Source organism: Miniopterus schreibersii (genome assembly GCF_964146895.1).
Source record: "Miniopterus schreibersii genome assembly, chromosome: 9".
NCBI classification, from domain to species: domain Eukaryota; kingdom Metazoa; phylum Chordata; class Mammalia; order Chiroptera; family Miniopteridae; genus Miniopterus; species Miniopterus schreibersii.
In genome coordinates, this window is record NC_138118.1 from 32,023,912 (window position 1) to 32,042,448 (window position 18,537).

The 18,537-nt window shown below is 35.6% G+C and overlaps 1 protein-coding gene across 6 annotated transcripts in view; it reads right to left on the reverse strand.

Moving 5' to 3' along the window:
* Positions 1-18,537, reverse strand: part of HECW1 (HECT, C2 and WW domain containing E3 ubiquitin protein ligase 1) — a 584,554-nt gene that overhangs the window by 22,345 nt on the left and 543,672 nt on the right. For all 6 annotated transcript variants that reach the window (XM_081147958.1, XM_081147956.1, XM_081147957.1 and 3 more), the window contains 2 exons: positions 12,272-12,370; positions 11,581-11,710 (listed from right to left, as the gene is read on the reverse strand). In XM_081147958.1, coding sequence (XP_081004084.1) covers positions 11,581-11,710; positions 12,272-12,370 — 229 coding nt within the window. The remainder of the gene's footprint in view (positions 1-11,580; positions 11,711-12,271; positions 12,371-18,537) is intronic.

Sequence of the window (18,537 nt, forward strand, 5' to 3'; positions counted from 1 at the left end):
AACTGTACAAAATGGACAAAATGGATAAATTCCTAGAAACATATAATCCTCCAACACTGAATCAGGAAGAATAAAAAAAATCTGAATAAACTGATTACAACTAATGAAATTGAAGCAGTAATAAAAAAAAAATTCCCCAAAAACAAAAGTCTTGGAGAAGATGGTTTCATAAGTGAGTTTCACCAAACATTCAAAGAAGAACTAACACTTATCCTTCTCAAACTATTCTAAAATGTGCAAGAAGAAGGAAGACTCCAAAACTGATTTTATTAGGCTAGCATTATCTTAATTCCAAAAGCAGATAAGGACACTAGAAAAAAAAATTATAGGCCAATATCCCTGACAAACATACATGCTTAAATCCTCAACAAAATATTAGCCAACAGGATCCAGTAGTACATTAAAAAGTTTACACACTATGAGCAAGTGAGCTTTATTCCAGGGATGAAATGTTGGTACAATATCACCAGATTAATAAACATGACACACCATATAAAAAATGAAGGATAAAAATCACATGATCATATAAATAGATGCACAAAAAGCATTTGATAAAATTGAGCACCCATTTATGATAAAAAGTCTCAGCAATGTGGGAATACAGGGATTATTCCTCAATATAATAAAGGCTATATATGACAAACATACAGCAAACATCATACTCAGTGGACAAACCTAAAAGTGTTTTAAAAACAGAAACAGGACAGGGATGTCTGCTTTCACCATGCTTTTATTTTATTGTTGACATTTATAGATGTCCCAAAATTTCCCTACCCTTTTGATACCATCCACCCAGCCCCCAGCCCACCAGGCCTTCTCTACATTATTGTCTGTGTCCATGGGCTATGCAATATATGCACATAAGTTCTTTGGTTAATCTTTTCCAGTCCCTCCATCCCCTCCCCTCTGAGATCTGTCAGTCTGTTCCATGTATCCACACCTCTGGTCCTATTTTGTTCATAAGTTTGTTTTGTTCATTAGATTCCACACTCTTATTCAATATGGTTCTGGAAGTCCTAGCCACAGCAATCAGACAAGAAGAAGAAATAAAAGGCATGCAAATTGGAAAGGAAGAAGTAACACTCATTATTTGCAGATTAAATCATACTGTATATAAAGAACCCTAAAGATTCCACCAAAATACTACTAGAACTGATAAATGAATTCCGTAAACTAACAGGATACAAAATAAATATCCAGAAATCTGTTGCATTTTTATACACCAATGATTAACTATCAGAAAGGGAAACTAAATAAATTAAAAACACACCTTGGAATAAATTTAATCAAAGATGTAAAAGATCTGTACTCAGAAAATTATAAGACAATGAAAAAGAAATTAAAGATGATACAAAAAAGTGGAAGCACATATTGTCCTCATGGATAGAAAAAATTAACATCATTAAAATATCCATACTATCCAAAGCGATGTATAGATTTGATGCAATATTTATAAAGATACCCATGACATATTTCACAGAACTAGAACAAATATTCCAAAAATATATATGGAACCACAAAAGACTCCAAATAGCCACAGAAATCTTAAAAGAAAAATACAAAGTTGGAAGAATCATGCTACCTGATATCAAACTATATTACAATGCCATAGTAATCAAAATAGCATGGTACTGGAATAAAGTGAAACATGTAGATAAATGGGACAGAATAAGAGCCAAGAAATAAACCTACACCTTTGTGGTCAAGTAATATATGATAAAGGAGACAAGAATGTACAATGGGGCAAACACAGTCCAGTGAATGGTGATGGGGAAATTAGATGCATGCAAAAAAGAAAAGTAGACCACCTTCTTACACCACACACAAAAATAAACTGTAAAGGGATTAAATGATTAAAAAACATAAAAATTCCAGAATACACAGGCAGTAAAATCTAAGACATTTCTCATAGTAATATTTTTTTCTGGTATATCCTTTTGGCCAAGAGAGACAGAAGAAAAAATAAATAAATGGGACTACATCAAGCTAAAAAGTTTTTGCACAGCAAAGTAAACCATCAACACAAAGAAAAGACAACCCACTGAATGGGAGAACATATGGGTCAATGATACATTTGATAAGGGTTTAATATCCAAAATTTATAAAGAACTTACACAACTCAATGCCAACAAAATAAACAATCCCTTTTAAAAATATGCAAAAACCTGAATAGACACTCCTCTAAAGAGGACATACAGATGGCCACTAGACATATGAAAATATTCTCAACATCACCAATCATCAAAGAAATGCAAATTAAAAATACAGTGAAATATCACTTTACACTTGTCAGATTAATTATCACCAATAAATTAACAAAAAACAAGTGCTTGAAAGAATCTGGAGAAAAGGGAATTCTAGTACACTGCTGGTGGGAATGCAGACTGGTACAGCCATTATGGAAAAAAGTATGGAGTTTCCTCAAAAAATTAAAAATGAAACTGAGAATCCTTTTAAAGAAACCTGAAATACTAATTCAAAAACATACATGCACCCCTATGTTCACTGAAGCACTATTTACAATATCCAAGATTTGGAAGCAGGCCAACTGCCCATCAGTAGATGAATAGATTAAAAAAGCAGTGGTACATTTACACAGTGGAATACTACTCAGCCATAAAAAAAGGAGAAATCTTACCTTTTGAGACAGCATGGATGAACCTGGAGTGTATTGAGCTAAGTGAAATAAACCAGTCAGATAAAGACAAATGCCACATGATTTTATTTATATGTGGAATATAATAAGCAAAATAAACTAACAAAACAGAAATAGACTCATAGATACATAGAACATATAGCTGTCAGAGGGGAGGGGGTAGGCAGGCTGGGTGGAAACAGTGAAAAGATTAAGCAAAAAAAAAAAAAAAAAAATACACAACTCATAGACACAGACAACAGTATGATGATTACCAGAGGGAAAGGAGTGCTGGGGGTAGGTAGAAGCAGGTTAAAGTGGGTTAGTTGGGGATGGAAGGACTTAACTTTGGGTAGGGAACACACAATACAATATACAGGTGATGTATTATAGAATTATGCACCTGAAACCAATATAATTTTATTAACTGATTTTGCCCTTGTAAATTCAATAAAAATTTTTAAAAAATGAAATAAAATACAAAAGAAAATATATGATCTGTGCTCTATCTTTCAAAGGCAAGAAGGCAGATAGACATTTTTATCAAAAAGTGTTGATGTTTGATGTGGTAAGCTTCAGTCATATTCAATTCATTTGAGGAATTCACCTCACCATTCAATGTTATAAAACAAATGAGACATCACTGTACATATATATATATATATATATATATATATATATATATATATATATACATATATATATATATATGTGTGTGTGTGTGTGTGTGTGTGTACACACACACACACACACACACACACATATATATAGTGGACACAGGTACCTAAACAAAATAGCCCATGGAAGCATGATGGTTACTTTTTCTTCTATTAGTTACTTTGCTGACTAGTACTAAATATAAAATATTGGTCAGTTATGCCATAAGAGTTGTTACCCATTATCTTTGGAACCTCTGATTTTTAGCTGCTCAGTTAAAAAACTATTTCCCAATCTCTCTAGCATCTAGGTGTGCTGTGTAACTAAATTCTGGCCAATAATGTGTAAGCAGAAGTTTTATATGGCACTTTATGGACCTCCTTAAAGTGAGGGGCTGTTGTTCCTTGGCTTCACTACTTCAAACACAGACATGGTTATGGTGCCATATGCAGTTGGGCAATGAGTGTAGGTTCATATAATAGGAACTGCAGCCTTGGGTTGCCTCTTTGTTTACTTCTACCTACAATGCCATTTTCTCTCCACCAACTCCAAAATAGAATACTGCTAAACTTTTTGATTCTTGATATTCTCATAAGGGAAAATGGTATCTCATAATAAATTTAATTTATACTTAAAAAAATGAATGAGATTATTTCTTCATATTTCCTTTTCTGAGAACTAGTTATTTATATTTTTTGATTTTTTTCTATACTGTTGATTATTTCTTATTGGCCTGTGATATCTCTACTTATATGAAAGGAAATACCATTTTGTCTGTGTTACATATTACAATATATTAAATGCTATGCCATTTTTATTTTGCTTATGCTGTGTTTTTGCCATGGAGAATTTAAGACATAATTTTCACTATGCCAATCTTTTATTTTATGATTTGAAAGTCGGCGTCATATCTACAGCAGCATTTCTTATTATAAAATTAAAAATATATTGTTTCCTTTTATTCTTTTTACATTCAGCTTTCTGATCTAGAGTTTATTTTATTTATTTATTTGTTATCATTTTTTAACCTTTCAATTAGTATTGACATGCATTATTATATTAGTTTCAGGTGTACAGCTGGTGATTAGACATTGCATAACTTACTAAGTGATCATCTGAATAAATCTCACACCCATCTGACACCATCCATATATAATTATTATTCACTCTATTCCCTACCTATTCCCATGACTATTCTGTAACAACCAACTTGTACTTCTTAATCCTTTCACCCTTTTCAACCATCCCCCCAAAGCCCCTCTCACCTGGAAATTCTCAAATTGTTCTCTGAGTCTGTTTCTATTATGCTTGTTCATTTATTTTTTTCAGATTCAGTTGTTGATAGATATGTATTTATCGTCATTTTTTAATCCCCACCAGAGGATGTGTTTATTGATTTTAGAGAGATGGGAAGGGAAAGAGAGAGACAGAGAGAGAAGGAAACATCAATATGAGAGAGAAGCATCAATTGGTTGCCTATAAACATGCCCCAACCAGGGACTGAACCCGCAACCCTTTGGTGTATTGGATGATGCTTCAACAAATTGAGCCACCCAGCCAGGGCTATTTATTGCCATTTTAACTATTTATATTTTTTAAATCATTTTTCTTTCTTCTTCTTCTTAAAGAAGACTCTTTAACATTTCATGTAATACTGGTTTGGTCACCACCAAACCACTCTTTTTGCTTTTTCTTCTCTGGGAAACTTTTTATCTGTCCTTAGATTCTAAATTATACCTTTGCTGGCTAGAGTAATCTTGGTTGTAGATTCTCGCCCTTCATTACTTTGAATATTTCTTGACCATCCCTTGTGGCCTGCTAAGTTTCTATTGAGAAATCAGCTGACAGTCATATGGGAGTTCCCTTGTAGGTAACTGTTTTCTTGCTCCTTTTAAGATTTTCTTTGTCTTTAGCCTTTGCCATTTTAATTATGATGTGTTTTGGTGTGCGCCTCTTTGGGTTCAACTTGTTTGGGACCTTCTGCATGTCTATTTTCTTCACCAAATTAGGGAAGTGTTCTGTCATTATTATTTCAAATATATATTTTTAAATTTAGCTTTATTGTTGAAAGTATTACAGGTGTCCCCCTTTTCCCCCATTGATCCCCTCCACCCCTCATCCACCCCACCCACAGACCTTCCCCATACCAATGTCTATGTCCATGGGTTATGCTTATAAACATATAAGTTCTTTGATTAATCTCTCTTCACCTACTCCCCCAACCTGACCGTCCCTCTGAGATCCCTCAGTCTGCTCCATACTTCTGTCTCTGGATCTATTTTGTTCATCAGTTTATTTTGTTTATTACATTCCACATATGAGTGAGATTATGTGGTACTTGTCCTTCTCTGACTGGCTTATTCTGATAAGCATAATACTCCCCAGTAACCTCCATGCTGTCCCATAGGATAAGAGATCCTTCTTTTTTACACCTGCATAGTATTCCATGGTGTAAAGGTACTACAGCTTTTTTATCCACTCATCTACTGATGTGCACTTGAGAAGAATATATATTCTGCAGCTTTTGGGTGGAATGTTTTGTAAATGTCAATTAAATACAACTGATCTAGTGTGTCATTTAGGGTCACTGTTTCCTTGTTGATTCTTTTTCTGGAAGACCCATCCAGTGAAGACAGTGGGGTGTTAAAATCCCTTAGTATGACTGTATTGCTGTTGATCTCTCCCTTAAAGTCCTCTAGAAGTTCTTTTTATAAATTTAGGTGGTTCTATATTGGGTGCATATATGTTTATCAGGGTTATATCCTCTTGTTGGATCCATCCCTTTAGTATTATGTAGTGACCTTTCCTGTCTTTTGTTATGGTCTTCATTTTCAAGTCTATTTTGTCTGATATGAGTATTGCTACCCCAGCATTTTTTCATTTGGATTTGCATGGAAAATACTTTCCTATCCCTTCACTTTCATCCTGTATGAGTTTTGTTCTGAGGTGTGTCTCTTGTAGACAGCATATATTTGGGTCATGTTTTCTTATTCATCCAGCTACCCTATGTCATTTTATTGTAGCATTTTATCCATTTACATTTAAGATTATTATTGATAGATACATATTACCATTTTAATTCTTTATGCCTATGTTTCTCTCTCTATTTCTACTTCTAATCACAGCAGTTCCTTTTACATTTCCTGCAATGCTGGTTTGGTGGTGATAAACTCTTTTTTTTTTTTTTTTGTCTGGGAAGCTCTTTATCTCACCATCTATTTTGAATGATAGCCTTGCTGGATAGAGTAGTCTTGGTTTCAGATCCTTGTTTTGTATTACCTTGAATATTTCATGCCATTCCCTTCTGGCTTATAGAGTTTCTGATGAAAAGTCAGCTGACAGCCTTATGAGAGCTCCTTTGTAGGTAACAGATTGCTTTTCTCTAGCTGCCTTTAATATTCTCTCTTTGTCTTGAATTCTTGGCAGTTTAATTATGATGTATCTGGGCATGGGCCTCTTTGGATTGTTCTTGTTTGGGACTCTCTGTGCCTCCTGAACTTATGTGAATTTTTCCTTGACCCGGTTAGGGAAGTTTTCTGCCATTATTGCTTCAAACAGGTTCTCTAACCCTTGCTTACTTTCAAACTGTACTGGCACTCCTATAATGCGAATACTGTTGCATTTCATGTTGTCCCACAAGTCTCTTAAACTGACTTCCAGTTTTTTAATTGTTTTTTCTTCTAGGATCTCTGATTGAGTGATTTTTTTTCTACCTTGTCTTCTAATTCACAGATCCAGTCCTCAGCTACCTTTAATGTTATTTATTCCTTCCAATGTATTCTTTATTTCTGCTATGTCATTTTTTTTTTATTATATCTTTATTGATTTCAAAGAGAGGAAGGGAGAGGGAGAGAGATAGAAACATCAATGACGAGAAAGAGTCATTGATCAGCTGCCCCCTGCCCACCCCCAACTGGGGATCAAGCCCATAACTCAAGCATATGCCCTGACTGGGAATTGAACTGCAATCTCCTGGATCCTAGGTCAATGCTTAACCTCTGAGCCACGCCCAGCTGGGCTGCTATGTCATTCTTAATTTCCTTGATAGTTTCTAAATATTTTTTTATGCTGTTGAACATCCTTACAATCAGTATTCTGGACTCTATATCTGATAGAATGCTTATTTCCATTTCATTAGCTCTTTCTTTGGAGACTTCTCTAGTTCTTTAATTTGGGGCTTTTTTTTTTGTTTCCCCATTTTGGCTGCCTGTTTTGTTTTGTTTCTATGTATTAGGTAGATCTGCTAGCACTCAGTCTTCTGGTTCATGCCAATGTCAGACACAATTTGTGACTGGCCCTGAGGACCCTGTTTGGAGCTATCGACAACCATCAGCTTAAGGTCTCCTGTGCTGGGGTTTGGTGCAGCTGGACAGGACCAAGATGCACACCAAAGTCTGTTTTTCTAAGACCCAGGTCCAGAAACAGATTAGGCAAAGACTCAAAGCACTCTGAGGTCTGCTTCTGGCTGCAAGCCGATTAACCTGATTCTTTTAATGAGCGTCAAGCTGTAGAAACTCTGCTCAGCAGAGTGAGAGGTTTTCCAGGAGGGTTGGGCAATTGCTCCCCCGACCCTGAGGCAAAAACAGCAAAATGTCTGCCTGAGAAAGATGTCCTCTGCAGTATGGGGGAATGACTGGGCACAAGAATCCAGACAGGTTCCTTCTGATCTCTATCTCCAGAGCACATGGTCCTAGATTCTCCTCACACAGCTCTAGTCCACACTGCCCTCCCTCTGCTGAAGCCCAAGGTGAGTTGCTGCACATGAAACTTTGTGTGTTGGCTCTTTAAGAGGGTGCTGCATTTCCATTTGTCTCTCCCTGGCTGAAAGATATACTACTGCTTTTCACAGCCAGATGTTAGGTGGGGACCTTTTTCAGTTCTGGTGCTCTTGGCTGGAAAGCCCAACCTCAGGTTTAGGCCCCAGGGTCCTCAGTGGGAATCCCCCACAGCTGAAATACCCCTCCAGACCTTCACCTGCTACCTGTGGGAGCCCAGCCAGCCCTCTCAGGGCTCTGCACATCCTACTAGTCTCTATGCAGTCTCCATTTTAGGTTCTTGGTTATGAGGGTGTTCTCCAGCTTGTCTTCAGTTGCAATTGATTATTCAGGATGCTTTTTCTATATTTTAGTTGTAATTCCAGTTTGGTCCCAGGAGAGTGTCAGTGTAGCTTCCATTCAGTCTACTGCCCTCTTTAATGTCTCCTCAAAGAGAATTTCATTTTTTTTGCTCACTCTCTTTTCCTTCCAGCACCCCTATGATGAGAATATTGGTATTCTTGAATTTATTCTAGAAGCTCCATACATTATCCTCACTTTTTGGATTCTCTTTCCTATTCTGACTGGGTGTTTTTTGCTTCCTTACATTGCAAATCATCAATCTTATCCTCAGTTTCATATATTATTCAGCTGATTTTCTGTAAATTACTTTTCATTTCAGTTAGTGTATCATTCATGTCTCCCTGGTTCTTTTTTATGGTTTCTATATCTATTTTTATGCTCTTGAAGTTCTTACTAAATTCATTGAGCATCCTTATAACCAATATTTTGAATTTTGCATCTAATAGATTGCTTGTCTCCATTTTGTTTTGTTCTTTTTCTGGAATTTTGTTCTGTTCTTTCATTTGGGACATTTTCCCTTGCCCTCTCACTTTGGTAGTCTCTCTTTTTTTGTTTCTATGTGTAAAATAGAGCTGGTATGTCTCCTGGGCTTGGAATAGTGAGTTAATATAGTAGGTGTTCCATAAGACCCAGTGTCATAGCCTCTCCAATCACCCAGGATGGGCACTCAAGGTGTACTCCCTGTCTGGGCTCTGTACACCTTCCTGTTGTAGTTGAGCCATGATTGCTGTTGGCACATCAAACAGAGGGAATTATCCCTAGGCTAGTCACCTGGAAGGACTAGATTTAACCACTGATTACCCACTTCTGACCACTATGGAGGATCAGCTGTGCAAAGGCCCATCCACTGAGCAGGACTTACTTCAGCACTGCTCTGGTGCCCACTGAGTATGCCCTTTGAGTGTGTCACTTGTAGATGTGGTTGGGTGGTGGTGCTTAGGTGTAATCTGAAGTTGTCCACTGGATGTGTTGGCTCTGGGTCACCGAGCCAACCACCACCTGTCATCTCCCCAGGGCTGCCCAACATAAGCTACAAGGCAATCTTCAGATGGCTACTTGTGTTGGGCTTAGAGGTGCCCTATGAGGCCAAGCTGTAAACCAAGGCTGACTGCTGCTAGTGCCAGGCCTGGGGCATTTAACAAGAGGTATGGGGCTCACTGAGCCAAGTAATGTTTGAGAGATTTTAGAGAAATCAGGAGCATGAGCCAAGATAGGGAACTTCTCTTTTCAGCACTGGAAGCCTGGGGTGGGGCTGGGACCCCTTGCTCCTCAAGGAAGACCTCCACAACTGAAAGATATTCCTCCTGATGTTTAAACCACCACATGGGTGTAGGACCAGCTCTTTCAACATCTCTACCCCTCTTACCAGTCTCAGTGTGGCTTCTTATTTAATTCCTGAATCATAGAACTTCCATTCAGCTTGATTTCAGGCAGTTCTGAATAATGGTTGTTCTGTAGTTGTAGTTTGATGTGGTTGTGGGAAGAGGCAAGTACTGTGTTTACTTATGCTGGTATCTTGACTGAAGCCCTGTCTGGAGTTTATTTTAGTGTAATGATTTAGGTCAGATTTCTCACTTAAAAAATGTTATTATTGTTACCCAGTTGTCTTAACACAGTTTTCTAAGAAGTTGTGTTTATTTTACAAATTTACCCTCTCTGTAGAGTATAGAGTATATGTAAAGGATGAGCTAAAAGTAATTATAGCACAAGAAACAGCATATTTTACATGTTCATCTAGTACATGGTAGGACAGGTAAGTGAATCACATATTTTTGAACATAGTTAAATATGCTTTTATAGTTGTAGGAAGAAATAATTTTTTCCTTAAATATGTAAATGAGTATTCTTCAGAGGTGTGTTTATACAAATAAACTAAAACAGAATATTGATGTTTTCCAGGACCTGTTCAAGATTCTTGATTGAGATATGGGTTCTGGGTGGTCTGCAAGGTTCAGTGATTAACTCTCACTCATAGACTCAGCACACAGTCCATATTCATTCAAGGCACTTATAAAGTATTGCCACTTAATTCTCAGAACAACCTTATTACAAATTACCACATGCCATGAACTGTTTGGATCTCTTGTAAATGATATTCTGAAAACCTTAATTGTTAAATGTGCTCAGGCTATGGTTAGCCTGATAAAACTGTAGCCCAAAAGATTCAATGTTACATAAATGCTAGTAGAAAACAAATGGGAAGCTTTATCTTATTAAATATTATTAAAATATATAAATTTTGGAGGAGTGAATATCTAGACTCTAGCTATAAAATGAAGTATTATTGTAGTTGCACAAATAACAGAAATATTTTACACATTATTGCACACTTTATAAAAATGTTTTCTTATCCATTATCACACTTGATTCTCAAAAACTCTATAAAGTAGATCCATGTCATAACAACAGAAAGAAAGAAAAAGATATGGGAAGACCTTTCAAGGATGTACTGCTCAAAGAATTAAATTTTGAATAAATGAGATTTCTTGTTTTCTAGTTTAAAAACAAAATCCCATTACTATATAATCCGGCAATCTCACTTCTAGGTATATATCCAAAAGAATTGAAAGCAGGGACTCAAACAGATATTTGTACACCTATGTTCATAGCAGCATTATTCACAGTAGTCAAAAGGTAGTAGCAACAGATCAATTCCGCGTCCATCAACAGATGAATGAATAAACAAAATATAGTGTGTATATATATATATACATACATATATATATATATATATATATATATATATATATATATATATATATATAGTGGAATGTCATCCAGTCCTACAAAAGAAGAAAATACCTTCATACATATAGCTTGGATGAATCTTGAGGACATTATGCCAAGTTAAATGAGCTAGTAACAAAAACGAAAAATACTTTATGATCCCACTTATATGAGTTATCTAGTATAGCCAAATTTAGAGAACGAGAAAGTAGGATGGTGGTTGCAAGGTGCCAGGAAGAAAGAGAAATGGGGAATTGTTGTTTAATAGGTATGATTTCAGGTTTGCAAGATGAAAAAGTTCTGAGGATAATTGTACAACAATATCAATATTCTTAACAATACTGAACTGTGCATGTAAAAGTAGTTAAAATGGTAAGTTTTATGTTATGCTAATTTTTCACAATAAAAAACAAATCTCTTTTCCAAGCCCCACATCTTACAAACCTGTCCAAAAACCTCTTCATTAACAGTGAAAGTGAGATCCAGGATATCTGTGATGTTGTTGTCCTTCATCCATTGTAAGCTTTGGTGGAATTCCTCATCCAAGTATTCCAGGTCACTTAAATCACAGGGTCTGGGTGCATTCAAAGAGAGGAAGGTTAAACAAATGGTTGTCCAGACCTCACTTCAAAATGTCTTTATGTCACTCCTGGCTAAAACAACACAGACTTGTTCTAACAATTTGATACTTTTGAATATATTGATGTATCTCTTATTCTTTTAAAAACAAAAATATTAAAATACCTACAATAATAAACATGAAATAATTATTGACTCATGAACTTTCCACAGCAATTGGAGAAGAGTATCATTTTAAAACATCTAAGTTTTAGACAGATCGATTCTACTTAGTAATTTAATAAAATGTTTGTAATTATTTATGTAAACTATAATTATTCATGTAAACTAATTCATATCCATTATATAATGTTATGCTTGCATAAAATCTCCAAATGCCTTTTTATTGTACTAAAAGGTTTGTGTGATATCTTAAGGACTCAGAACAGTAAACCACCACAAAGCTAATAGGAATGGCTAGGAAAAATATGGACAGAAAGTCCAGAGGTTTCAGAGAGGCCAGCACCTGTTGTCCTGCAAGTGGGGCTGGGTGGACCCTGGCTTGCAATACACTTACAGTCTCAGGAGTGCCTTATAGAAAGGCCTTGTGAAGAAGGCATCAAGAAGGTATTGGTGTATCAGAGCCAGGCCTAGGATACGACCACTAAACCTGAACCTGGAACACAAACAAGGTGGAGATTTAAGGCAGGTAGAAATTTACATTGTTAAGTATATTAATTTGTATTTTTATTGATGTATTTCTTTATAGTACTCATCTTAAACCATGAAAGAAATCTGTCAATTGATGACACACAGGAGGCACCCATCTTCTTTCTCCTTATTCTTTACAATAAACAATGCCTATGTGCTTGGTATGTACTAATGGAACTCTTCTCTCCCCAAGTACCAAAATAGAGTCATTTTGCCAGGATCTTCTCAGACTTGAGAGTATAAGAAGCCAAGAGAAGAAATGTACTGGTGAAGGGAAATTCTGGATAAACAGTCCACATTAACCTTGAAGAAGACCTGAACCCAAAGACATAAAAAGTTTTCTGGACCATGCATCCTTACCTATTAAAGCATTTCATAGAATCCACCTGAAGATTAATGTGTGTCTAATACATATGGCGGTTGAGCTCAAAGTCAGTGGGAAGAATTACATAGAATCACATTGTGGTAAGCAATAGGCTGAGCCTTCATTAATATTAATATATTAATATTGCCAGGCCAGCCACATATAAAGAACAAGGTCTCTTATTGAAAGAATTGGTCATGTAGACCTGGCCACTTCCAGGTGGCCTTTGTTGGGGCCAATAGCTTCCTGGAATTTTTGCTAGTGATCTTAACTGAATGTAGAGGCTCCATGGAGCTTGATCCCATCATTGCTCTACTCCTAAAGAGCTTCTTGTCTACCTGATCTAGTACACTGGTTTTCCCACCATGTCAGCCTTGCCCATCTCTGGCACCTACCCCATAATTGGTATCTCCCTGATCTCTTTCTATATAACTAGATTTTCACCTAAGTTTAGAATTAGGTTGTGACTTTTCTCATATCCTCCCAGTTGGAATTCCCAACTAACCCATCTCCACTACTTTTCAAAAGGCTTTTTTTAGACTCACAAGATTTCCTACTCTATAGCTGCTATAAATTTGTTAAAATGAATAGACTGATCCTTTAGAATAAACATAATTATAAACAATACTTCAAATTTTCATGTTTGAAGTAGTCGATTCTTTTTGCATGAAATAACATGCAAATATTGAGTCTGAAGAGACTAGAGGTAAATAGAACCTCAGTAAATTTGCTATGGGTCACTGTGGATAGGGAGGCTCATAGATTAATCAAATATCTTAGAGCCCTTGAGGCCAGGGTACTCCCTCAGTGCTCTTTACTGACCACCCCAATAACTGATCTCCAACATGGTAATTACAATGTTATGTATAAAAACACAGTTTACATCAATACAGGCTTACCCACTCTAACTGGACTCTAAGGCTTTATAACTGATGCTCCTAACATGTTGGCGTTGCCATACAGGGAGAGATGGCTGAGACCCCCCAAAGAGGGAAGGGAGCAAAGGTCAACACAAATGTGCCTGGCCAACTACTATCCTCACTTAGAGGTGTCCCTGACAGCCCTAGTAAAGATAAATGATAATATCAGCAGGTGATATGTATCCTCAGATATAAAGTAGATAAAAATGTTCCATGATAATACTATTTTCAGATCAACATTAAAAATTTGACTATTTCAATGAATTGTAAATTTTCTAGCAAAATATAAATTATTCTCATCTATTCACCAAGTAGAAAACATGAATAAACAACCACGGTGTAAACAGAAAACTTTGAGGAAAAAGGACTATATTTACAATTGAGACTTGGACTTGAAATACATATATTAAAGAGATCTTCTTTTAAACCTTCAGTAAACAGAAAGCCATTATACTATTCAAATAGTTTCAAAAATTAGAAAGGGTTAGAAAACTTCTTAATCATTATGAGCTACCATAACCATAAAATGGAATCTGGAAAAGAGCAAAATGGAGAAGACTAAAACATATTATTCATACATAAAAAATTATCAATAAAACACAAGATAATCTAACAATTCATTTCCAAACAATGCAAAATGATTAAAGATGCTTGATTACAGGAAACTAAAGACAGTTTAATATTAGGCATCCTATGATTAAGCTCAAAAGACAAAAAATCATATTACATTTTTTTGTTAGAAGCTGAAAAGTTACTTGATAATACCCACCATCAATTCCTGCAGAAAAAAGTGTTTGTAGTAAGCTAGGAATAGAGGAATGTTTTCTTAACATTATCACATAATAAAGAATAGTTATCTCTGCATCATATGTAACAGTAAAAATATAGAAGTATGCTGGTTATGACCACCCTTCACAATATTTCATCAGTTCTAGTCCTTGAAATTAATAAGTAAAAAATTGGAAACATTTGAAATAACTTAGTGAATGCCCACTGAGTAATGCGTATTACTTACATTATTTCACTGATCCTTGCAACAACCCTATTTTATGATTATGGCTATCTTCATTTCACAAATTAAGAAATCAAGAATCAATAATTAGCCCTGGGCAAGTGGTATATCAGAAAACACCAACCCATATTTGCCTGATGCCAAACCAGGCCTTTGCTTCTGTGTCCATTTTGAGAAGCTGAACAGCAGAGAGATTAATCCATTGGTCTAGGAACCAGGCTGTGTGTGTACCTGGTGTGTAACCTTATGCAAGAGGTCTTAGCCACCTATTATCTGTTTCCTTTACTGGGAAACTGCACTCTTTAAATGATATCTATTATTTTAAATTTTATTTTATTAGATCTGTATATTGCATTGTGTGCCCACCACTCAAAATCAAATCAACTTCCGTCACCATATATATGACTCCTTTTACCCTCTACTACCCATTTATGCCCCTTGCCTCTGGTAACTGTCATAATGTGGTAGATGTCTATGACTTTTTGTTTGTTAGTTTTTCTTGTTTATTCATTTATTGTTTTTGGTTTTATATCCCATATATGAGTGAAATCATATGGTTCTAAACTTTTTCTGACTGACTTATTTTGCTTAACATGATATTCTCAAGGTTGATCCATGTTGTCACAAATGGCAGTATTTTTTTAGTTTTTCTTATGGCTGAGTAGTAGTATTCCATTGCATATATGTACCACATATTCTTCATCCAATCATCTATTGAAGGACACTTCAGTTGTTTCCATGTCGTGGCCAATGTGAATAATGTTGCAATGAATATAGGGGGTGCATATATCTTTGCATATAAATGTTCAAATTTTTTGGAGTAGTTACCAGAAGAGGGGTTGCTGGGTCATATGGTAACGCTATTATCAATTTTTTGAGGAACCTTCATGCTATTTCTCATAGTGGCTGTACCAGTTTACATTCCTACCAGCAGTGAATGAAGGTTCCTTTTTCTTCACAACCTCTCCAACACTTGTTATTACCTGTCTTATTGATAATAGTCATTCTAACAAGTGTGAGTTGTATCTCGTTGTAGTTTTGATTTGCCCTTCACTTAGAACTAGTGAAGTTGAGCATATTTTCATATATCTGTTGGCTGTTCATTTGTCCTCTTGGAAGAAGTGTCTGTTCAGGTCCTCTGTCTATTTTTTAACTAGATTGTTTGTTTGGTGTTGAGTTGTATGAGTTCTTTATGTATTTTGAATATTAACTTCTTGTCAGAGCTGTCGTTTGCAAATATGTTCTCCCATTCGGTTGGTTGCCTTTTTGTTTTTTTGGCGATTTCTTTTCTGTGCAGAAGTTTTTTAGTTTGTTTAGTCCCATTCATTTATATTTGCCTTTACTTGCCTTGCCTTTGGGGTCAGATTCATAAAATCTTCTCTAAGCCCAAGGTCCATAAGTTTAATAACTATGTTTTCTTCTATGTAATTTATTGTTTCATGTCTTACATTTAGGTTTTTGATCAATTTTGAGTTAATTTTTGTATATACAAGCAAACTGTAGTCTAGTTTCATTCTTTTGCATGTGGCTTTCCAATTTTCCCAGCACTATTTATTGAAGAGTCTTTCTTTTCTCCATTGCATGTTTTTGGCTCCTTTGTAAAAAATTATTTGCCATATATATTTTATTTCTTGGCTCTCAATTCTGTTCCATTGATCTGTGTGTCTTTTTTTCAAACAATACCATGCTGTTTTGAATAATGTCTCTTTGTAGTATAATTTGAAATCAGGTAGTGTGATACCTATGGTTTTGTTCTTTTTTCTCAGGATTGCTTTGGCTATTCAGGGTCTTTTGTAGTTCCATATAAATTTGATGATTTTTTGTTCTGTTTCTTAAAGATGTGCCAGCAAGATTTTGATGGGAATTGTATTAAATTTGTATATTGCTTTGGGTAATATGGCCATTTTATGGCCATTTTACTCTCTGCTGATTTTTCCAATCCATGAATATGGAATATCTTGCCCTTTCAATGTGACTTTTTAAATCTCTTTTAATGATGCTTCATAGTTTTCATTATAAAGCCTTTCACATCATTTAAGTTTATTCCTAGATATTTTATTGTTTTTGTTGTAATTGCAAAAGGAATTTTTTTTCATTTCTTTTTCTTAAGTTTTATTGCTAGTATATAGAAATGCAGTAGATTTTTGTGCATTGATTTTGTATCCGGTAACTTTACTGTATATGTTTATTATTTCTAACACTTTTTTAGTGGAGTCTTTAGGTTTTTCTATATAAAGAATCATGTCATCTGCAAAAAGTGACACTTTTATGCCTTCATTCCAAATTTAGATGGTTTTATTTCTTTCTCTTGCCTGATTGCTCTGGCTAGGACTTCCAGTACTATGTTGAATAAGAGTAGTGACAGTGCGCATCCTTATCTTGTTTTTGATCTTAGAGAAAAAGCTTTCAGTTTTTCACCATTGAGTATGATATTAGCTGAGGATTTTTCATTTATGGTCTTTATTATGTTCAGGTACTTTCCTTCAATAACCATTAAATTGAATGTTAAATCATAAATAAATAATAAATGTATCTGATCAAATCTTTTCTGCACATATTGATAAGATCATATGATTTTATCTTTTATTTTGTTAATGTGGTGTATTACATTGATCAAATTGCATAAGTTGAACCATCCTTGTGCTCTTGGGGTGAGTCCCACTTGACATTATGTATTATTTTTTTAATGTATTGTTGAATTCAATTTGCCAGTATTTTTAAAGGAATTTTTGCATTTGTATTCATCGGAGATAATGGTCTGTAGTTTGTGTGTATTATCTGATACCATTTTCATTAACCCAGTTATTAATTAATTAACAGGAAAAGAGCAAAAAGAAGGCCAAATAATATAGGCATGCCATTTGTACAGCTTTGCCAGAAAGCTGCAGTTTAACATTCTCCAGGTCTGTTCCCAGCAGATCCTGGGGGAAGGGTCTGGATGAAGAAAGAATAGACACATGCCTAGTAAAGTCTGGATGATGTAGGAAAGGTGATTACTTGTCAGTCACACCTGGGATCAGGTCATTGTCCAGAATGGGCATGGCCACTAGAAGGGTGCAAAATCTGAAATACATAAGGTCCTGAACAAAGGAACCCCCTCTTCTCTCTTGCTGCTTGTGCCTGACTCATGGCTTTTGGGGCTCTCACTTTCTGCATTCACTCACATGGTCCACAGTTGTGTGTACCTCCCACACCATGGACCTATAGACAAAAATTAGTCTGAGGCTGTACCAGACTCAACTCCACCACGGAGTGGAAACTCTGTAGCTCTACTGAAGCCTTAGCTCCACTTTTGCCATGACTGGTTTAAGGGAAAGGGGTTTTAGAAACCAAGGAATATAACCCCATTCGAATAAAGCTTTCTACTACATCTCATCCTCCCATGGGGCCTACAAAAATTCTTACTACAGAACCCCAAGAACCCCATTTCCACTAGCAATGAAGAAATCCCACCTTCCCAATTCCCTGATAACATTATCCTTGCCAGGTTTTGGTATCAGGGTTATGTTGGCCTCCTAATATGTGTTAGTATTTCCTCTTCAATTTTTTGGGAGTTTTGAGAAGAACTGGTATCAAATCTTTTAATGTTTGGTAGAATTCACTAGTGAAACCATCTTGTTATAAACTTTTACTTTTTGGGAGGTTTTTGACAGTTGCTTGAGTTTCCTAACTGTTGATCAGTATATTTAAATTTTCCAGTTCTTCCTGATTCAATCTAGGAAGGTTATATATTTCTAAAACCTTACACATTTCTTATAGGTTATTACATTTGGTAGCATATAGTTTTTCATAGTATTCTAGTATGATCCTTTGTATTTCTGTGGTGTCTGTGGTAA